The sequence below is a fragment of the Nanorana parkeri genome, unplaced genomic scaffold (assembly GCF_000935625.1).
Source record: "Nanorana parkeri isolate BGI_ZX_2015 unplaced genomic scaffold, ASM93562v1 scaffold446, whole genome shotgun sequence".
NCBI classification, from domain to species: Eukaryota; Metazoa; Chordata; class Amphibia; order Anura; family Dicroglossidae; genus Nanorana; species Nanorana parkeri.
This window is the reverse complement of record NW_017306714.1, coordinates 684,887-703,723: the sequence shown is the minus strand read 5'-3', so window position 1 is coordinate 703,723 and position 18,837 is coordinate 684,887. Positions and strand designations below refer to the sequence as shown.

The following is an 18,837-nucleotide window of genomic DNA, read 5'->3' as shown; positions in this document are numbered from 1 at the left end:
ACCAGTATCCTTTAAAGAATTTGACACCTATGCCATAGACCTTGGGACCCCTATTTCTATAGATTTGTCCTTATCAGCAACTTTAATATTTTCAGCCTGAAAACCCTACAGTGTCTACTAGGCCTCCCTTTTCCACTGCTGATTTTTTCAATCTCTTCAAAATGAATGGAAAATTCTGTTTGCAGACATTCCAAGGGCGCTGCAACACCACCTATGTTGGAGTCTACTTGGTCCTTATATCCTAAAGAACCTGTAAGGCCTATCACCATCTCTGCCTTTAATTCATAGCCCTTGCAGTCTCCTTTTATCGAGACTCTGATGCTTTGATTTGCACACAGTTGTTTCCAATTTAATTGACGCAGTAAGCTCTGCTATGCAATTAAAGTATCATCCTGTTGTATCAGGTAACATATCTTTTTCAGCTAGTGCTAACACAAGGAGCTTCCCCCCATCCTCTATTCTGAAACAGTTCCTCTTTGAAGACTGGGAACTTCCTTCACAATAATGGCTTCCTCTGAATGATGTGCAGAGACATTTTATTTTTGATAAATCATTTTTTAACAAATAGTCCCTACCCATTGTGGGTCTCCAGTTCTTCACCTGAATGGGAATCTCATCACTCTAGTTCATGGAACCTTTTCCTTTTAGGAACTTCATTGATAAACAGTTAGACTCCTTATGAACATCCTGTTTGAGTTAACTCGAACAACTCTCTGCCCTCTTCTGGTGGTAACTCTTCTCTGTGACACTATGGTTCAATGGATCACATCTTTTAAAAGTGACTCCTCTAACTCAGAGCAGGATCCTAAATCTTTGCAACTTTTTGATAAGTTATCTCAGGAATTTAAGGTTGCATGTCACAAAGCAGTAATGTTTGTCCATATTCATAGAGCACTATGGCTACATGCTTGGAGTGTTGAAAATTTGTTTAAGCAATGTCTCATTCACTTGCCTTTTGAGGAATGGTCTTTGGTCATGCAGTGAACACAGGCATACCCAAACCTCTTTGGCTCTGGGTGAATGCTTAATTGTAGAAGGTCTCCTAATGAAGCAGAAAAACCTGCCAGTTAGCACTGATGTAACATCTCATAGGAGATCTAAGTCTGCCTCTCATGTGAAAAGCAGTTCTCGTAGCCGTAACCTTGGAGGTATTATTTTCTTATTTAATTAAGTTTCTTAAAATTCTCTTCCTTTTACTTTGAATGCTCAGCTTTCACCCTTTAGCTCCTATACTACTCCCTGCATACCAGATACCTGGTTCATTTAGTTTCTTTTACTTGGAAGCTTGCCTATCATCACAAAAATAAACTGACCATTTTTGTATAATGAATATTATACTCCAATCTGTGAGTATTAAATGTATCATTAAATTTTCACCTGGTGAGAATTTGGAATTGAGGGGAACTTCATTTTCATTTTTCTTTCAGTACTTTGCTTGCTTCTTATTTTCAGTGCTCAGTCAGGATTTGGATTAACTTACAAACAAATGACCAGAATCCAACAGATCCCATTACTACTGTGGTTTCTGGACAGACTGAGTTTGATATATTTTTCTAATTTTTTTCCTACTCTTGGGTCTGCTTCTATGGATCAGCCAGCTTCCCATGCTGTAATGGAATATCCCACCTCCCAGGGAAATATTCATCTTGATACTTCTGTTTTTTTTTGGAAGATCAATAAGCACAACAATCCTTATTTGACTACAGCTTTTCCCTAGGTGGAAAAGATATAGTCCTAGAATATGTATGGTATCTATGGTGAAAAGAAGGCCAGTAGCTCATTAAAGTGAATTCCTAGGCCTTATCTAAAACTAAAATAGCTCAGTAAACGGTAGTATAAAATGTGTGATTGTGTGAAAACATCAGCACCCAATTTGTTTTCACCCTTATAAAAATTTGATTGGTTTCTGTAGGTCGTCATTGCACTCTATGCAATTATTAAATATTGATAAAAGCATCTCAATTACTCACCATATAACCAAATATTGTTGCTTTCATGTAATGTAACCCCAAATGACACCAGAATGCTTCATGTGCCTTAAATATGATTATCATTATTCATCATATCATTATTCAAATATACCAATTTAAAAAGCAAATATTTTCCAGAAACACAATTGTGCTTACAATATGTTATACATACAATGAGGGGAATTTATCAAAACTGGAGCAGACAAAATCTGGAGCAGCTGTGCATGACAACCAATCAGCTTCTCTCTTTCATTTTCAAATCTTAACTGAACAGACTAAAGCGAGAAGGTCATTGGTTGCCATAGAAAACTGCTCCAGATTCTGTCTGCTCTAGGTTTGATAAATCTTCCCCAATATGTCTAATTTATGGTTCATTTGACTGCAGTGAGAGGCACTGTCTTCCTGTACATCCTGAATTCATTGTAGTACTTAGAGATTTTCAGACATATTAGACAGTCTCTAAGGGACTGGTTGCTGATCATCCCCTTTTCACTAAAAAATAAGGAATTATCCTCTTACCGCATTTGCTCCACTTGTGTTCTTTAGCCAAGCTGTTAATATTGACGTGGGTCTCTGTGCTTAGATAGTAAAATTATCCCTCTTGGTAAAATCTCTGCTGGAAAGTGACCTTCTATTGCCTGCTACTAGTGCTCCTCAGGTTGGGCTTTGGCACAAGATAATAGGTTTACTCATAAGCCAGGAAGCGAAGGAGTTTTGTACAGTGATAGAATCTGAAAACAGCCTTACTAAAAACTAGGGATGTCCCAATACCGATACAAGCATCGGTATAGGGACCGATACAGGGCATTTTGACAAGTACTTGTACTTGTCAAAATGCCCCAATACATAGCGCCGAAGCTTGCGCTATGGTTTTTTTCTTTACTTGCCTTGCTGCGCCAAGCGTCGCGTCACTGCTGCACCGGTGGGGGGCGCTCCAGGTGGGGTTCTAATTTAGGTGGCCGGTGATTGCCCACCGGAGCAGCAGTGACGCGACGCTCCTCTTCAGCTCAGCGCCGCCGACGTCCTCACGTGGGAAGAAAATCGTTCGGCACATCGTTCGGCACCGCGATTGAGGCAACAGCAAGTGAGACGGGGCCTGGGCTTAGTGTTTTGTGTGAACAACAAGAATCTATTGCTGCAGTGTATTCTATATGTATAGTACATATTCCCAATACACTGCAGCAATAGATTTAAAATTATCCTCTGCTAATATGAATATATTAAATGATCCATAGTACATAATATGTCCATAATATGTAGTTGTACTATGGATCATTTAACCCATTCATATTAACAGTGAATCTATTGCTGCAGTGTATTCTATATGTAGTACATGAACAGTACATATTCCCAATACACTGCAGCAATAGATTTACAATTATCCCCTGCTAACATGAATAGGTTAAATTAGTGGTTCTCAACCTGTGTAACCTCAAGACCCACATTTTGTCCTTGCTCATTAAGTCGTGACCCAAGTAGCACTGCAATTGAACGCAGTGTGGGCTGCTGTGCTGTGACTGAGCTCCATCCATATGTGCATCCACTTGTAAAGCTTCCTTGCACACCCTGTACAGGTGCCAGGAGCCAGATTGTGATGCCACTCCAGTCCAGGCACCTCTCCAGGGTACACGAGTGAGCTGTATGCAATGCAAGTATGGATGAGCTCCCTCGCGGCCATACCCCCAGCCCACCTCAAGCTGACACTCGGCACTGGGCAGCATATTTTGAATGGCTGCTTGGCGCGAGAACTGACAGTCCTGCGCTAGGGGGAGGCTGAGGAACCTCTCACCTAGAAAAGTGGAAGGCACACGTGGACCCACTAAACATGGGGTCATAACCACTTTTGGTTCACTACCCACCAGTTGAGAACCAAGGGGTTAAATGATCCATAGTACAACTACATATTATGTACATTTTATGTACTATGGATCATGATTTAACCTATCCATGTTAGAAGGGGAGAATTGTAACTCTATTGCTGTAGTGTACTGGACGTGTGTCCTGTATATGTACTATGGATCATGATTTAACCTATTCATGTTAGCAGGGCAGAATTGTGAGCACCTCCCACAAGCTGAGGACCGAGATGTGATGCAGCGATCCTGCCCAGCACCGACAACAAGAGGCATCACGTGAGGCAACAGGGATCAGAGTGAAACTGTGAGTGAGGGAAGCTGGGACAGGGCTGGCTGTAAATCTATTGCCAGGTGTACTGGACGTACGTACTGTATATGTAGTACATATATACAGCACACACCTCCACTACATTACAGCAATAGATTTACAATTCTCTCTTGCTAACATGAATAGGTTAAATCATGATCCATAGTACATAACATGTAGTTGTACTATGGATCATTTAAAGTCACCTGTCCCTGTAAGAAAAAGTATTAGTAATTGGTATCGGCAAGTACAAGAGGGGAAGTACTTGTACTTTGTCTTGAAAAAGTGGTATCAGGACATCCCTACTAAAAACCATACAGAACATCCTATATATACTGTCTTGGCTAATACAGCATTTTGAAAGAAAGGTCTCAAATCAGTTTAGGAGAACTCCTGAAAATATCACTACAAAGGATTGCTGAAGGTAAATGTTAATTACATTTACCTATGTGCTGTCCTTTTTAAGATGTAGCTGTCCAAAAACTATACCAGGAGTACAGCAGTACCGTTAACTCTGTTACTTTACTTTCTGTCCCTGCTATATTATGAATGGAACAAACTTCCATTGCAGCAACTAAATAACCCATTCCAACTACCCTTCAATTTTCTATTCAATTATATCTTCTAGAGATCTCCTTTAATGGTTACGAACATTATATACAGTGATAGGAATATAGGGATATCAAAGCCCGTGATGGACTACAATCGCAATACAAATTATTAAACTAAACCTGAGATTGCAGTCCATCACGGGAGTGACCATGAGGAACAAAAGTAGCCCCCCTCCAGAAGGAAAAACAGTGTCAGCACCAATTCAGAGATGATTTGAGGATCTACAGCTGAGTGATACACAAATAAAATAAATTTTTGTTAATAATTAAGGTACTTGAATGCACTTTTATAAATCGATCTCCTGAGTTTAGTGTCAATAGCCCGCTATGTACTGAGTTTTGGGTCATGGGAGGAAGTTAGTATATATCTTCCCATGACCCTAAAGAGAACTATGGGATAAAAAGGTTACCCCATAGTTCTCTTTTAATTATGGCCGTTTAAAGGTACTGTATATACCATTCAATTCAGCCCAGGTTCATTTAAATTTGACATCTCTAAATTATTTACTTTTTCACACTTGCATAAAATGGCACATGAATGAATCAGTGATACAGAAGACACTGGAGTCAGATGAGAGATGGGTACAATGAGTTTATTCCTGTATACCACTTTTCTTTTAACCCAGTTATTGTCCATTGAATGTCATGTACTATGTGACTACACAACATGGTGCCTAACCCACACGGGCCACTTTCTCTGACAAGTTTCAGCCTGGTTTGCTGAAATTGTCCCTTTGCCGGCGCTTAAATTAGTGAAAAACAGATTTTTGAACAATATGACCGCATCTGTCTTAGTATGTGATCTTTTGCATTGTCTCCTATGTGATAAAAGTATATTTGCATCAATTGCCAAATAGCCAGCACTTCAGCGTTAATAATAAGTATGTACAGTATGTCAAAATCTGTTGAAGATGTGGCTACCCATTGATTGTATGAAGTAGCTGGGTCTCTCAGTGTATAGGCATCTCAACAGCGGTAGAGAGAAAGACAAAAAGCACTTAAGATCCAATGTGAGCTCATCAACTCCAAATACAAAGAGAACTGCGAGGCTTTCATCTTTTTTTCACTTGATGATATTTGTTTATATTTGCAGTCATCGTCTGGAATATTTCAAAGCATTCAAACTGAAATGGATCATGGGAGAAGAATGGGAGCAGCCCTCATCTTGCCTCTGGGATTCTATTCCTTGTAACATTCCTGTCTCTTCTCTAGAAAAAAAGATAAATTAGAAGAAAAATAAATCCCTGCTGGCATTTAGTATTTAGCAACCGTTATTCTTTTTCATTACTAAAACTCTTTTGATTCCTCGTATTAATAAAATGAGCTTTTCAGCATTGCTCATTTCAATACTTATCTGACTGCTAGACCAATGTCATAGTTTAACTGATTGGTTGCTTTCACTATGTTTGTTCCATGAAATATGTAAACATCAATTCTGTGATGAAGACTTCATAGAAACAGACATCTTCCTGATACGTAACAATAAAAGTGATAACTTGTATGTTTTCTATTTTCCAAAGCTATCAAGTCATTCTATGCACTCCATTTCAAAACTTGTATAGAAAGTGTTTACTGTAAAAAAAAAAAAAAAATCACACAGAAATGTCAACCGTAAGGTATAGAAGTGGAGTTTTGCTAAATGTGAGAATGATTCATCTCTTCTGGCCACCTTAAAGTGTATTTCAACTTTTGCAGTCAAATTTGAGAAAACCCCTCTATATGTTTGTTATGTGTTCCTATTCACAGAGCATACTGTTTTTTTGTTTTTCTTTTTTCTTTTATATTTCTTACCTTTTATTTGTTTTGTTGCAGAAGGCAACATGGCTGATTCCATGTTTTTTGGATCACCTTCACAGTAATCTGTCCTTATAGAAACACTTAGAGGTGAAATTTGAGGATTGTGTTTTTCTCATTAACTTCATTAATAAGCAATAGAGAAGCCAGTGTTGTCATCCTTTAACCCCTCACAGCCCATCCTAACATCACAAAAAATAGAAGCAAGTAGAAATGTTACCTCTTAACAAGCCAAGTGTTTACTGTAAAAAAAAAAAAAAAATCACACAGAAATGTCAACCGTAAGGTATAGAAGTGGAGTTTTGCTAAATGTGAGAATGATTCATCACCATTCATTACCATAACCCAAGTAAAAGCAATTTAAACAGCAAGACACATTTTTTAATTTTTTTTTTTTAAAGTAATGCTATGTGAATGGGAACATGTAATAAATATAATACAGGTGTTATCATAATATGGCTGCAAAAGTGGAAATACTCCTTAATATGCACCGATATATCGTCCGCCGAAACATATCGGCAGAAAATGGCACTTTTGGCTCAATGCCGAAAGGGCCATTTTCTTGCCGATACATCGGCGCATCCCTAGTTTCTTCTCTCCCCGCTGGGCGCTGCTCTGTGTCCCAGCGGGGAGGAGAGAAAGTGTGACAGCCGAACGAGCGCTGTGGGAGGAGTGCGCTGTGAGCGGCCGACATCTCTCCTCCCACACCGCTCAGCCTCCTATCACAGTCTGGCAGTCCTGTGGCACCTCTTATAGTGCGGTCCTAACTCTAAACTATGAGATGTGCGGGATCCCTTGTGTGTTTCTGTGCCTTTAAGGAGGTTGGGCTTCCTCCTGACAAACCTGCACCCAATTTGAAATCTTCTGCCCCCATGTGCTCCAAGATGGAGACTCTCATAATTTAGAGTTAGGACCGCACTATAAGAGGTGCCTTGGCGCGGCTGTGCGGCTTTCACATTTTCTGCAGAAGACGTGTATCCAAACCTCTGTTATTAACCTTAGTGGTGAGACAAGTTGTTTTACATGCTGGTTTGTGAGTGTGCCATGATACCTTTCTACTGTTTCACATTTGAGGTATGTCCAGAAGAGACAAAATCTTTTTATTGGTGCTAGTTCTTGGTAGGTTGTGCCATGTTATTATGGTTAAGCTTTAGTTTGCTAGAAAAACCTGAACTGAGAGCACTATGAAAGCTGCTGTTGTTGACTGCTCCTTCTAAAAATGCAATTTGTCTGGCTGTTGTGTTTAACCTCAGGCTTGAGAGTGACCTTGCCAGCACAGGGTCACTTGAATCCAAAAACATACCTGCAAAAAGAAGAGGAAATATATTAACCTTTCTGGTGACTTTGAAATGTCAATGCTTCGCTGCTCCCCTGCTGCTGCATTGCTGCTCCCCCACCACTGCAAGTTTTCCTCTGGTTGGATGGGTCAAATACTCATCATGTTTACATTTAGGCTTGAGAGTGACCCTGCCAGCACAGGGTCACTTGAATCCAAAAACATACCTGCAAAAAGAAGAGGAAATATATTAACCTTTCTGGTGACTTTGAAATGTCAATGCTTCGCTGCTCCCCTGCTGCTGCATTGCTGCTCCCCCACCACTGCAAGTTTTCCTCTGGTTGGATGGGTCAAATACTCATCGCTCATGCCCCCTCCTGCAGTTTTCTGCAGGCAGATTGTGGTGGGTGGGGCCTTCTGGGTCCCTCCCACTGCTCTGCTCTCTGCACAGAATATGAACAGCACAGTGATGATGTCACTGCTACCTTTACAAAGTAATACTGCATTTGCAAAGTGATTTGGTGGCCACAAAGTGGATTTATATCCTTTGTGGCTATTGAGGAATATATTTAAAGTATAATTAAAGTCTTGTTTTGTTGGCACACAACTACTGCTAGTAAGCAGTAGATATATGCCCCAACATTATTTTTTTTAAAAATTGGAAAATCCCAACTTACCTGTGTCAGCACCGCTTGCTCCCGGCTGCAGAAGTCCCGGCTCCGGAACGCTGTGAAGAAGGAAGTGTGGGCGGGCGCAGGCACAGTCCAGATCACTGAAAGGGGAGAGGAGGAGAGCGGCATGGAAGCTGAATGGACGCAGCCGGGAGCGTACACTTTGGACAGACCTTGTGGGACATGAGGAGTCTGCGCTGGATCAGAGACTGGCACGGATCAAGCGGCATCACATAAGGTACGTCTTTAAGGCCCCATTCACACTGAGCGATTCGCAAATTGCGCGTTTGTCGCGCAAATGCTTGCATTGAGCAAGCTAGAATCGCGGCAAAATCCGCTCCAAAAAGGGTCTTGCTGTAGCGACGCACAACCCGCGACAGTGACGGACAGAGCCCCATTGCCATGCATTGGAGAGCAATATCGCGCGGTAAATAGCCGCGATATCGCGGGAATTACCGTGCGATAAATCGCTCAGTGTGAACGGGGCCTCACACTACCTTCACTGTCACTTTAAATAATATTTATTTGCCTGGAGTTCACCTTTAAAGTTTACAATTTTAGTGATTGGGTTTATATCTACTTTAAATAGGCAGTCAGCCCCCATATCTTTTTCAGTACAAGTTTACAGTAAACTAAGACATCCTAGCTGTCTCACTCCCTCTTTGTCCAATGTCCCAGAATGCTCTTGTAAGCAACAGTGTCCTATGTATTTCCTGACTAAAGCCATGCAATATACATAGCACTTTTACATATGAAGGCATGGGCTACAATTCCAGATTTCCGTGAAGGTGAAATAGGAAATTACCAGTTGCAGTAAAATGGTGCGGTTGCAGGGATAAGGTAGATACACATTTAATAACTCTGTAAAGCTATTATCAGAACAATTGGAAATAACAGTAAATATGTATTTACAGATGACAAAAAAAGACAAGACTAGAATCATAGCTGACAGCTAGCATGCTTTTCAATATCGGAATTATAACAACTCTCTTTACACTAGTCTCCAGCTAAAATTGATGACGGTGGTGGGAGCTATAAGTGGATCTTTCTTCTTTCTTGCGCTTTCTATTTTTTTCTTTTCCCAGAAACAGCAGGAACCCACAAGTGGAAATAAAGAGCACTTGATTTCTTTTCAACAAACAAGCATAATGGCGGATGTGATTGGAAAAATAAATTCATATATCTGCGAGTCAGACGCTTATTTTTTTCTTCTTTTCTTCTCACAGCTCAAGGGACCATCTCCCAGCTCTTCTTTAAATTACACTCCTTAACGGCCTTAAGCTCCCAAAATGTCGAACAAAGTTCTGACAACCTGTGTTTATAGGATGCAGTCACCATGGAAATGAGTTAATCTCTTATTTTATAAAACTCATCAAATTATTTGTGATGAAACCTGTTAAACAAATTATCTTTCTTCCACTTGGGATTGTGCTTGGCACATTTACTGAAGTATTGACAGAAATACCTGTTTCTAAAGGCGTCCCTGATAATGCTATCCGGCTGCCCAGCACGTACAGCTCACTTCTTGCCTTAATTGCTGGATACGGTTCTCAGCACTTGTACTTATTCCTGCACTTCAGAGTTTAGACAAACTTTAAAAGATGAATTCACCCAAATCTAATATGACAGTTTTTGGTAGAGGCTGGAGAGTTGAAGTATATGTAAACCCAATCATTAAAATCTCATATAAGCTTTAAAGTCGATCTAAGCCTAAGAACAGAAGTGTATTACATTGTTGCTTACCAGCCCTTGGATGAAGTAGCCGCACTGTGTTGTTTTTCAAGCCAAGTACATTTTCTGCAAGTATAGCCACCAAAAGTGTAAGATACCACTGAGGACTCATTTTCTGCAATTCATAAAGACTGTCATAGAAACTCATATGAAAAATGTCTCCTGTTCGTGCTACAAATGTCACTACTTGCAACAGATTAATGTACATGTCGGTAACTTCTACATACATTTGTCACATACAGACATGCGGACACTCTATCCTCATGCATGTCCAGCCCCCAGCATTATTGGATGTTTTAGTTCTGTGCAGCTGACAGCATCCTAGAAACCAAAGATGCTGTGGACCAACAGCATCCTAGCAGCTGAAGATGCTGTGGGTCAACAGTGTCCTGGCTGTCATGTCCATGAGTTTATGGTGTCATATCATGTTTGTTTGCTCTGAATTAAGTTTGTCCCTACCTCCCACTGTAGTTTGTTTACTGTTAAGCCCCGCCTACCTCTTTGTCTCTAGGGCTCATTTTGTGTAATAATTTTCCACCCAAATCTCCTTAACGCCGCTGGAAAATCAATGCTTCTTACATACCTCAGCATTACATCTTACAGATCTTGTGACAAATAAACTTCACCTGGTCTTCAAACATGTAAGTTGTGGTTGAGTAAAATAAACTACCCTTAATATCACTTCAGGGCAGACACGCTCATTTTGTCACTGAAATTACATTCCTAGCCTCTGCAGCCGATCCAGAATACTTGCAACTGGTGAGCCCACAGCCTCCTGGCAACCAATGATGCTGTGGATCAACAGCATCCTAGCAACCAGTGACACTGTGGTCATACAGTGTCCTAGCAACCAACTACTGGAGGAAAGGGGTGGGTCAGCACTCCAAAATTACATTCGTCTTAACTACCTCCGGCTCTCTCAACTCTGAAATGGCTTAATTTATTAATGAAGTGTTGCTGCAAGAACTTTATGATTTTGTTGCATAAGTTGGTATAAACTATAGAACTATCACACGCCTTTAATGAGTTGGGCATAAGAGTTCTAGATACAGCCATAATGCCAGAATTGTGTCACAGACCTTTATCAACTCTACCCCATTATGCTTACATAAGTTCAGTATAGAGGGACAAGGCATGGTCCAAGGATTAGTGGAACTCATTGCAGCCTTTTGGTTGCAATAAGAAAACATGGCTTCTCCATGTACATACTGTATGTCATTACAAACAATAAATGGACACAAAGTGGTGGTAAACCACTGTGAGCTGGGTGGGTTTTTGCCATAATTTGCAAGTTTTCCCATCATACTTACTTGCACATTAGGCCACATTTACCTCACCAGTGTGTCCTTCTCCAGCGCTGTCGGATCGATCTGTCTCCTGCTGCTGCCATCTCTGCCGCTGATACTTTCAGGTTCTCTGAAGTTCTTTTAGGCCATTGGGTGGCCGCTGGTGTTGTAACTCCTGCACATGCACACGGTAGTTACTTCTTCCCCGCCATCAGACCCATTCACAGCATCTTAGAGATACTGTACACAAGCTGAGTGTGTACACTACATGGAGCATGCGGCGTACAGTGTACACAGAACATAGAAAATCGCTGTAGGAGAGAGGAAGGCGTTTTTTGCCAGAAGAGACTTTGCATGTCTCCTCTGCCAAAATGTCTACCTCCCAGCAATTTTTCTAACTTTACTTCTGCTTTAACATGAACACACACTAATAAAACATTTTACAGTAAGCAAATCCTTTTACAGTTAAACCTATATTTAAATGTCATTGAAAAAACGATAGTTTTCATAGAATACATTCATGTATGCAGCCATGATGTGCTGGGTATGGCAATGTGATTTTATGCTAGTGAAAGATATAATAAACCAAGAGAAGGGAAGGTTTATGCAAAACCACTTAGAATGGTGGATGGCCTGCTGTTTATTTATAGATATCAGTCACTTCCCTGAATACAATTCATCCAGCTAAGGTAATGTTGCTTAGCTAGTGCTCTCAGAAATGACAGCTTGTGCTATGGAGATGATTACCTTCTCTTTTTGAAGGTGTAGCCCACCTTTTTTTTGCCTGCACTGTCATGTAAACTGGCAGGAAGCAGTAGAGCTGGTAAATTGGCAGCAGGTGAATGCAATTCACATTAGCTGGATGATGCTGGTAATATCCTGTAGGTGGCCATATGTATTAATGTATAATGTAACAGCATTATGTTTCAGTGCAGTTTAGTCTTGAGAAAGGGAGGGGTGGATAGATGCTGTCAATGCTGAGATGAATGGATCTCTTTTTTTTTCTCAGTTTCAAATTATACATTTCCAGTCCACTGCATGCATGTTTCAGAGGTGAGAGATGTAAATGCCATGGATTCTTGTTTGGATTAAGCTTTCCATATATAATCTAATATACACTGGGCTAAAGGACAACTAACAGGGAATTGAACTGTCTTAGAAAAAAAATAAAAATAAAAGGGAGAATATAATTCAAATCACATGCTGCCCCTGGCAAAGTGTCATTTCTATCTATTTTACTGCACCATGGATTATGTGATGTCATCAGGGAACAGATGTGATTCTTCTCTACAGTCATCTAATGTGTGCTAGTTATTTTATCTTGTAATTGCATTATGCATATGAAAATGGGATACAACACATGGAGCTATAGTATTGCAAATGTAGCATTTTGTTTGCTGCCAGAACATGATAAATGCTGTTTGTCTATAGGTACAGTACATTGTGCTCCTCCGCAGACTGGCTACATTACATTTTTGCAGAACAGTGGAAGCAACATCTACAGTGCATTATGAAATGAGTTAAGATCCATTCACAACATCTGCGTTGGAGCTGCGCTGGCCGTTGTTTCGAGCACAGCCCCAACACAAGACAAGACAATTGGCCTTGTCACGGACGGTGCCCATTCATACCACTGCATTGCAGTAGGAACGCGGTGGTGTGCACTGAAAAAAAGTAAGTCATGCCTTACTTTTTTCAATGTATTGGGATGCGACGTTGTACAACCGCCTCACACCCTGCTGTGCCCGTAGAACCAGCCAGCCTGCAAAAAAAATACACTCTTTACCTAATAAGGTTAAAAACAGAGGTTTTAGTTGCACAACTTTTGCTAATATGCCTGGTCAAGATGGCTCTGTGTAGTCCTAACTCTAATCTATGAGAGCCTCAATCTTGGAGCATATATAGCAAAGGATGAATTGGGTGCAGGTTTGCCAGGAGGTAGCCCCACCTCCTTAAAGGCATAGGGACACACCTATGCAGTTTTGATGTGCGGGACTCCTGGTGTGTCCCTATGCCTTTAAGGAGGTTGAGCTACCTCCTGGCGAACCTGCACCCAATTCATCCTTTGCTTTATATGCTCCATGATAGAGGCGCTCATAGATTACAGTTAGGACCACACTAACCAGAGGGGCCTTGACCAGGCAGTGTGACTTCCATGTATTTTGCAAAAGTTGTGCAACTAAAACCTGTTTTTAACCTTAATAGTTAACCAGTGTATTTTTTTGCAGGCTGGCTGGTGAGTGTGCAGGGAAAGTTTTGCTTTTGAACCACAATTCACACAACCAATGAATTAAGAACTGCTTACCTGCCTACAAGCTTCAGGACAGAGATTGAGAAAATATCGAAGCCACTGGATAAACATCACAGCTAGGCAATTAGCATTTTGTAAACGGAGAAGACATCAATGGCTGCCTATTTCTTTCATTATAGGTTTCCTTAAGCTGGCCATACACAAGTTGAAATTGGAGCCATTGTGGATGGTCCTCACTCAGCTCAACAAACTTCAAATGACAAACTGAAGGGGCCAAGCAGAAAATTGTTGGGTTGACCAGTGACTGTAGCCAGTCACTGGAGCTATGGCTGCTTGAATATAATTGCCAACAGGGAACTTTCCCGCATTGATTCTGTTTCATGTGGATGGGGAAATTGAGTGGTTTTCTGAACATGTATGGCCAGCTTTAGAGGATAAGTAAACTATGAAAAAAACTTGCAACAACTTCTCCTACTTGCTCCTTTTGGGTTTGCTTAATATTTCACTGAACGTGTTTTATTCTTCCAAGTACAAAAAAAACTACCTGTTGATCCTGCCAAAAATCCAGTTCTGTTCTATGTCCTATGCCCTCTGAGGTTTTTCCTCAAGCAGTGTTATCAGCCCTGCCCAGTCTGTTCATCCGCTTCCAGCTTGATAAGCTCAAGACGTAGTTGTACTCTTGTAACTACCGTATATGAGCGCACTTTATAATCCCCCATCATACTGATGCCACAAAGCTATTAAACTGTCACTGCATTCCTTATTTATAGATGTAAAAAGCGGCACTTGCTTTCGTACAAATGTTTCCTGCCAGTGTACTTGTTGCTGAATTAATTTCACAGCGCACTGTATGTATCCAGCAGTACTTAAAAGGATGTACTTTCCCTTCTGCTGATGGGTTTTTCTATAATAAAACAATTACACAAAAACAAGAAAAACTCTCCAAAGTGAGAGCTTTCTTTCAAGCTACACATTGTGTATTGATCAGCAGACATATTTCACAGCCATTCGGTAAATAAAGATCCTGTTGTGCAGTGGGTTGATGTACTTCACTTTTTGCCTTGATGTCTACTTCATATGTACTTGTGAAAAGTCTGACAGTTTAATCTCAGGGGGAGATGTAGACAGGAAAATAAAAGGCGCAGACAAGATGCAGAAGTGAGGAGATAACTGGAAGCTGAGATGTATAGAGCTTACCAATATGTTTTGGCGCATGAGGGAACCGAGATCGTTTGACATATTACTTTATAGCTTTTTGTCAAAGAAAATCCTTCTTCTCTTTTATTGTAATCTGATGAACAAAACTCTGCAGAAACAAAACTTCTGAACCGAAATACCCGGTAATGTTGGTTTGTTCAAAGTTATTAGAGGACCAGAGGAAAAATATAATCCTTGCCTGAAAGGGTTTTTGGATTTAGACAATGCCAACTATATTGCTATTTTAGTTCTTTCTAACATGGATTCATATTCTGATAGCTTTTGTATATGAAATGTTGTTTTTAAGCTCATGATCTATTATTTTGGGAATGGAAAGAAATAAACCAAAGAAACTGGTTATGATTCATACTGTTTTGCCAGATACATAAGAATTTGGTGGCAAAATGTTGCCCATTCCTGTAAGATGCCTCCTAAAACAACTACAAGGTCAACTGTACGTGCCTCTGCCTCTGGGAGTCATGCCTGTGTCTGTTTTGAAATGCCTTAAGGGATGTGTAGTTTGACTACAGCAGGAGGTCCAATTACCCTTTATGCCTATTACCCTATTACAGAGAGTTAAATAAGGCTATATGTACAGAGGAAATGGTGAATCAAACCACTCACATACAAATGCAATCAATCCTGAATTATCTATTTAGCCTGGTTTACAGCGCTTCTGGGTCCAGGCTGTGAATATTAAAGTATTTACATTTCCTTTGCTGCTTGTACTATGAAGTTACTCCTTGTCAAAGATTCTTAAAGTTCATCACAAAGACTCTAAAGTCAAGTTCCAGTCAGTTTCTTAAAGTGACACTAAACTCAGGAGTTAAATCTTAAAAATACATTCAAGCACCTTAACTATTAATACTATTAATACAAAAAAGTAGCTTATTTGTGTATCACTCAGCTGTAGATCCTCCAATCATCTCTGAATTGGTGCTGACACTGTCCTTCCTTCTGGAGGGTGGCTACTTTGTTTCCTATGGTCCCTGTTTGTGTTGTAAAGTAACCCAGCTCACTCCTGTGATAGACTAAAGTATCATATTTAGTTTACCAATTTGTTTTGAGATTGTAGTCCATCACGGGAGTGAGATTGGAGTGGTGACTATTTTACAACACACACAGGGACAATGGGGAACAAAAGTAGCCACCCTCCAGAATGAAGGACAGTGTTAACATGAACTTACAAATAAGATACATTTTTGGAATTAGTTAAGGTGCTTGAATGAATTTTTAAGGTTTAACCACCGAGTTACTTTAAGAAAAAGTTTTGCTTATTTTTCACAGCTCTGTCATCTGACTCCCACAGTATATGTTCCTTTTTATTCCATGCTTCTGTGTGAAGTAGAAACTGAGATACAAACTTTAACAGCTCACTCCTCTTCATTTCCGACCACGTTATGTACAGGAGATGGCCTCTTGATTGACAGCTCTTATTTCACTGTCCCTGTACTTTTCTGGCACAAGTGAGGTCACAGAAATTCAAAGGGAGGTGGAACACTGTCATAGAAATCAACACAGACACTAGAACCAGAAGGGGAGTCTTTTTTTGTTTTGGGAAGGTGCAGGAATAGTGAGATAAGAGCTGTCAATCAAGAGTCTATCTCCTTTGCAGATTGTGGTAGAGAATGAAGAGGAGTGAACTATCAAAGTCATTATCTCAATTTGTACGGCACATAGAAGCATGGGATAAAAAGATAGGACTTCTTTAACAGCTTAGAAACACCTATTGTGTGTTTACTTTAGAAGGCTGGCAGGCTGCCAAGATCCTTGTGCAATAGAAAGTAATAGGAACAGAGCTCAGATTTTAGTGGCTCTGTAATGAATTTTGAAGATGAATTTCTCCACATGGAGCTTGCTCAGAATATGTAAATATGTTAGTGTGCATAGTCTGGCCATAGGTTCACTTTAAGCATCAACAAAAGTAATATTTCATCCACCCATTCCATGAAAGATTTCTACTCTTTAAATCATGGAATTAGGAGTTCTAATGGCTGAATACATACTTTAGTCAAAGGTCAAAATGGAATCCTTGCCTGCTGCTGCTCATCTCTTTTTATCCTTGGTAGATAAATAGATTACTTCCAGAAGCACATGTTAACTGTCTTCCTCCACTTCCTGTTTGGTAAGCTTCCAATGGGCATGGATACCCTATTAGCATTTGAATGAAGGAAGCCTGTTTCCAATATTATTGCAAAAAAAAACTACACAAATGTTTGATAGCAATACACAGGGTGAAGACTGCTGCCATCTGTGTGAGAGCAGCAATCATTCACATGTTGTCTGAACCATCACCTGCCACTGACTGAAGAGAAGTAGTAGTGGACGGTATAAAAAAGTAAGAAAGTGTAAAAAATTAACCAAACCATTGAACTAGCTGAAATCAGTCTAATTAATATTTTTCTTTTTTGGTCTAAATTCTGGTTCTAGCAATGCAGGTACCATGGTACTGCAGTTCCATGTGGAAGTTCACACTGGTGCACATATGGTGCTACAGAGTGCGTTTTCTCTGACCTCCTGTTTGGCATGGGGCCCAACACAGAGACTTTCCAAGGCTTTCTCTACACCACAGATTACCCGGTGCAGGGCCAAAGCCAAGAAACATTTCTCCTTAGTGAAGGAGTAGCAGCAGACTGATGAAGTCATCTCTTTGTTCCCTCACCTGTGAGCATGTTTCTGGTCAGCACATGTGAATGCAGGGCATCTGACTGGCCTTGATTTCTTCCCGTCCCTCTGCCAGTCTGAGGGCAGCTGTACAGGGGTTAGAAGATGTTGAAATCAAGTCAAATTCAAGTCAGGTATTTTGTCTAGTTTCAATTAAAAACTACTTAATGTTTCTATAAAAAAAATAAATAAAATATATATATATATATATCTGTATGATTTGGTGTTTTTTTATTTATGTCTAGTAGTAGTAGTTCAACTTTAATCCCTGCCCCCTTCTAGTGCTCAGCATTGCCCTCGCCATTCAACAGTCTAATGACAGTACCTTTATCGCCCAAAGAGATGATAGCTTTTAATTGTAAAAAAACAGTGGGGGCAAATTTGTCTTAGTCTTCCTGTGATGTTCCACAAATACCTGTTTTGACTGCCATTTAAGTCCACATAATGCAGCTTACTGTGATGTTGTACAAATGATGCTGCCTGCTCATGAATTTAGAGCACCTGCTTGCACTACAGTGGGTTGGAAAAATTGTATAGAGGGCATGGTTATCAGCATGGTCACTGCTGATTCACAAGCCCGTAGCTTGACTATGAACGCCTGGCCACACCTAGTTCTACCCTCTGCTTTCCGGATTGACAGCACTTCCTCTGGTTCTGAAACCCTTCCACTATTAGCTTCTGTGTCTGGTAGTGGAAGCATGTGAGACACAAATGAAGGAGGATTTGGCTCAGTCAGGGGAGGCAAATCAGGCTTTGTGTTTACTTTATGAGGCTAGTGCATCATGTAGGACTGGATTCAGTACTCGTTTAGACTAGCTTTTCTCAACCAGGGTGCCATGGCACACTGATGTGCCTCCTGGCCTCCTCAATGGTGCTTCAAAATTTTGTGGTAGTGGAACTGTGATGTGGAGGGGGAATGAAGATTGGTGTGAAGGGAGCTCCTGATGGAAAGGGTGATTCTGATGTGAAGGGGGAAATATTTAATTAAAGAGGGCACTTCAATGTGAAGAGGGAAACCTACTTTTTGTGTGTATTTTTGTGAGGCCCCACATTTTTGACTGGGGTGCCTCAAGAATCTGCATACTTTTAAAGGGTGCCATAACTAAAAAAGGGTTGGGAAAATTCTGGTTTAGACTGTTTAATGCTGATTAGAGCAGGTGTCAAATGTGCAATCCGCTTATGTCACGTGTTTTTCAGGCTTTTCCATTGAATTTTATGGGGTC

At 40.4% G+C, this 18,837-nt stretch overlaps 1 protein-coding gene across 1 annotated transcript in view; it reads left to right on the top strand.

Annotated features, from left to right (window-relative positions):
* Positions 1 to 8,672, top strand: part of LOC108790095 (UPF0462 protein C4orf33 homolog) — a 79,171-nt gene extending 70,499 nt beyond the window's left edge. The window contains exons 7-8 of the mRNA XM_018560291.1: positions 5,838 to 5,943; positions 8,523 to 8,672. Of these exons, the coding sequence (XP_018415793.1) occupies positions 5,838 to 5,943; positions 8,523 to 8,672 (256 nt within the window). The remainder of the gene's footprint in view (positions 1 to 5,837; positions 5,944 to 8,522) is intronic.
* The last annotated feature ends 10,165 nt before the right edge of the window (positions 8,673 to 18,837 follow it).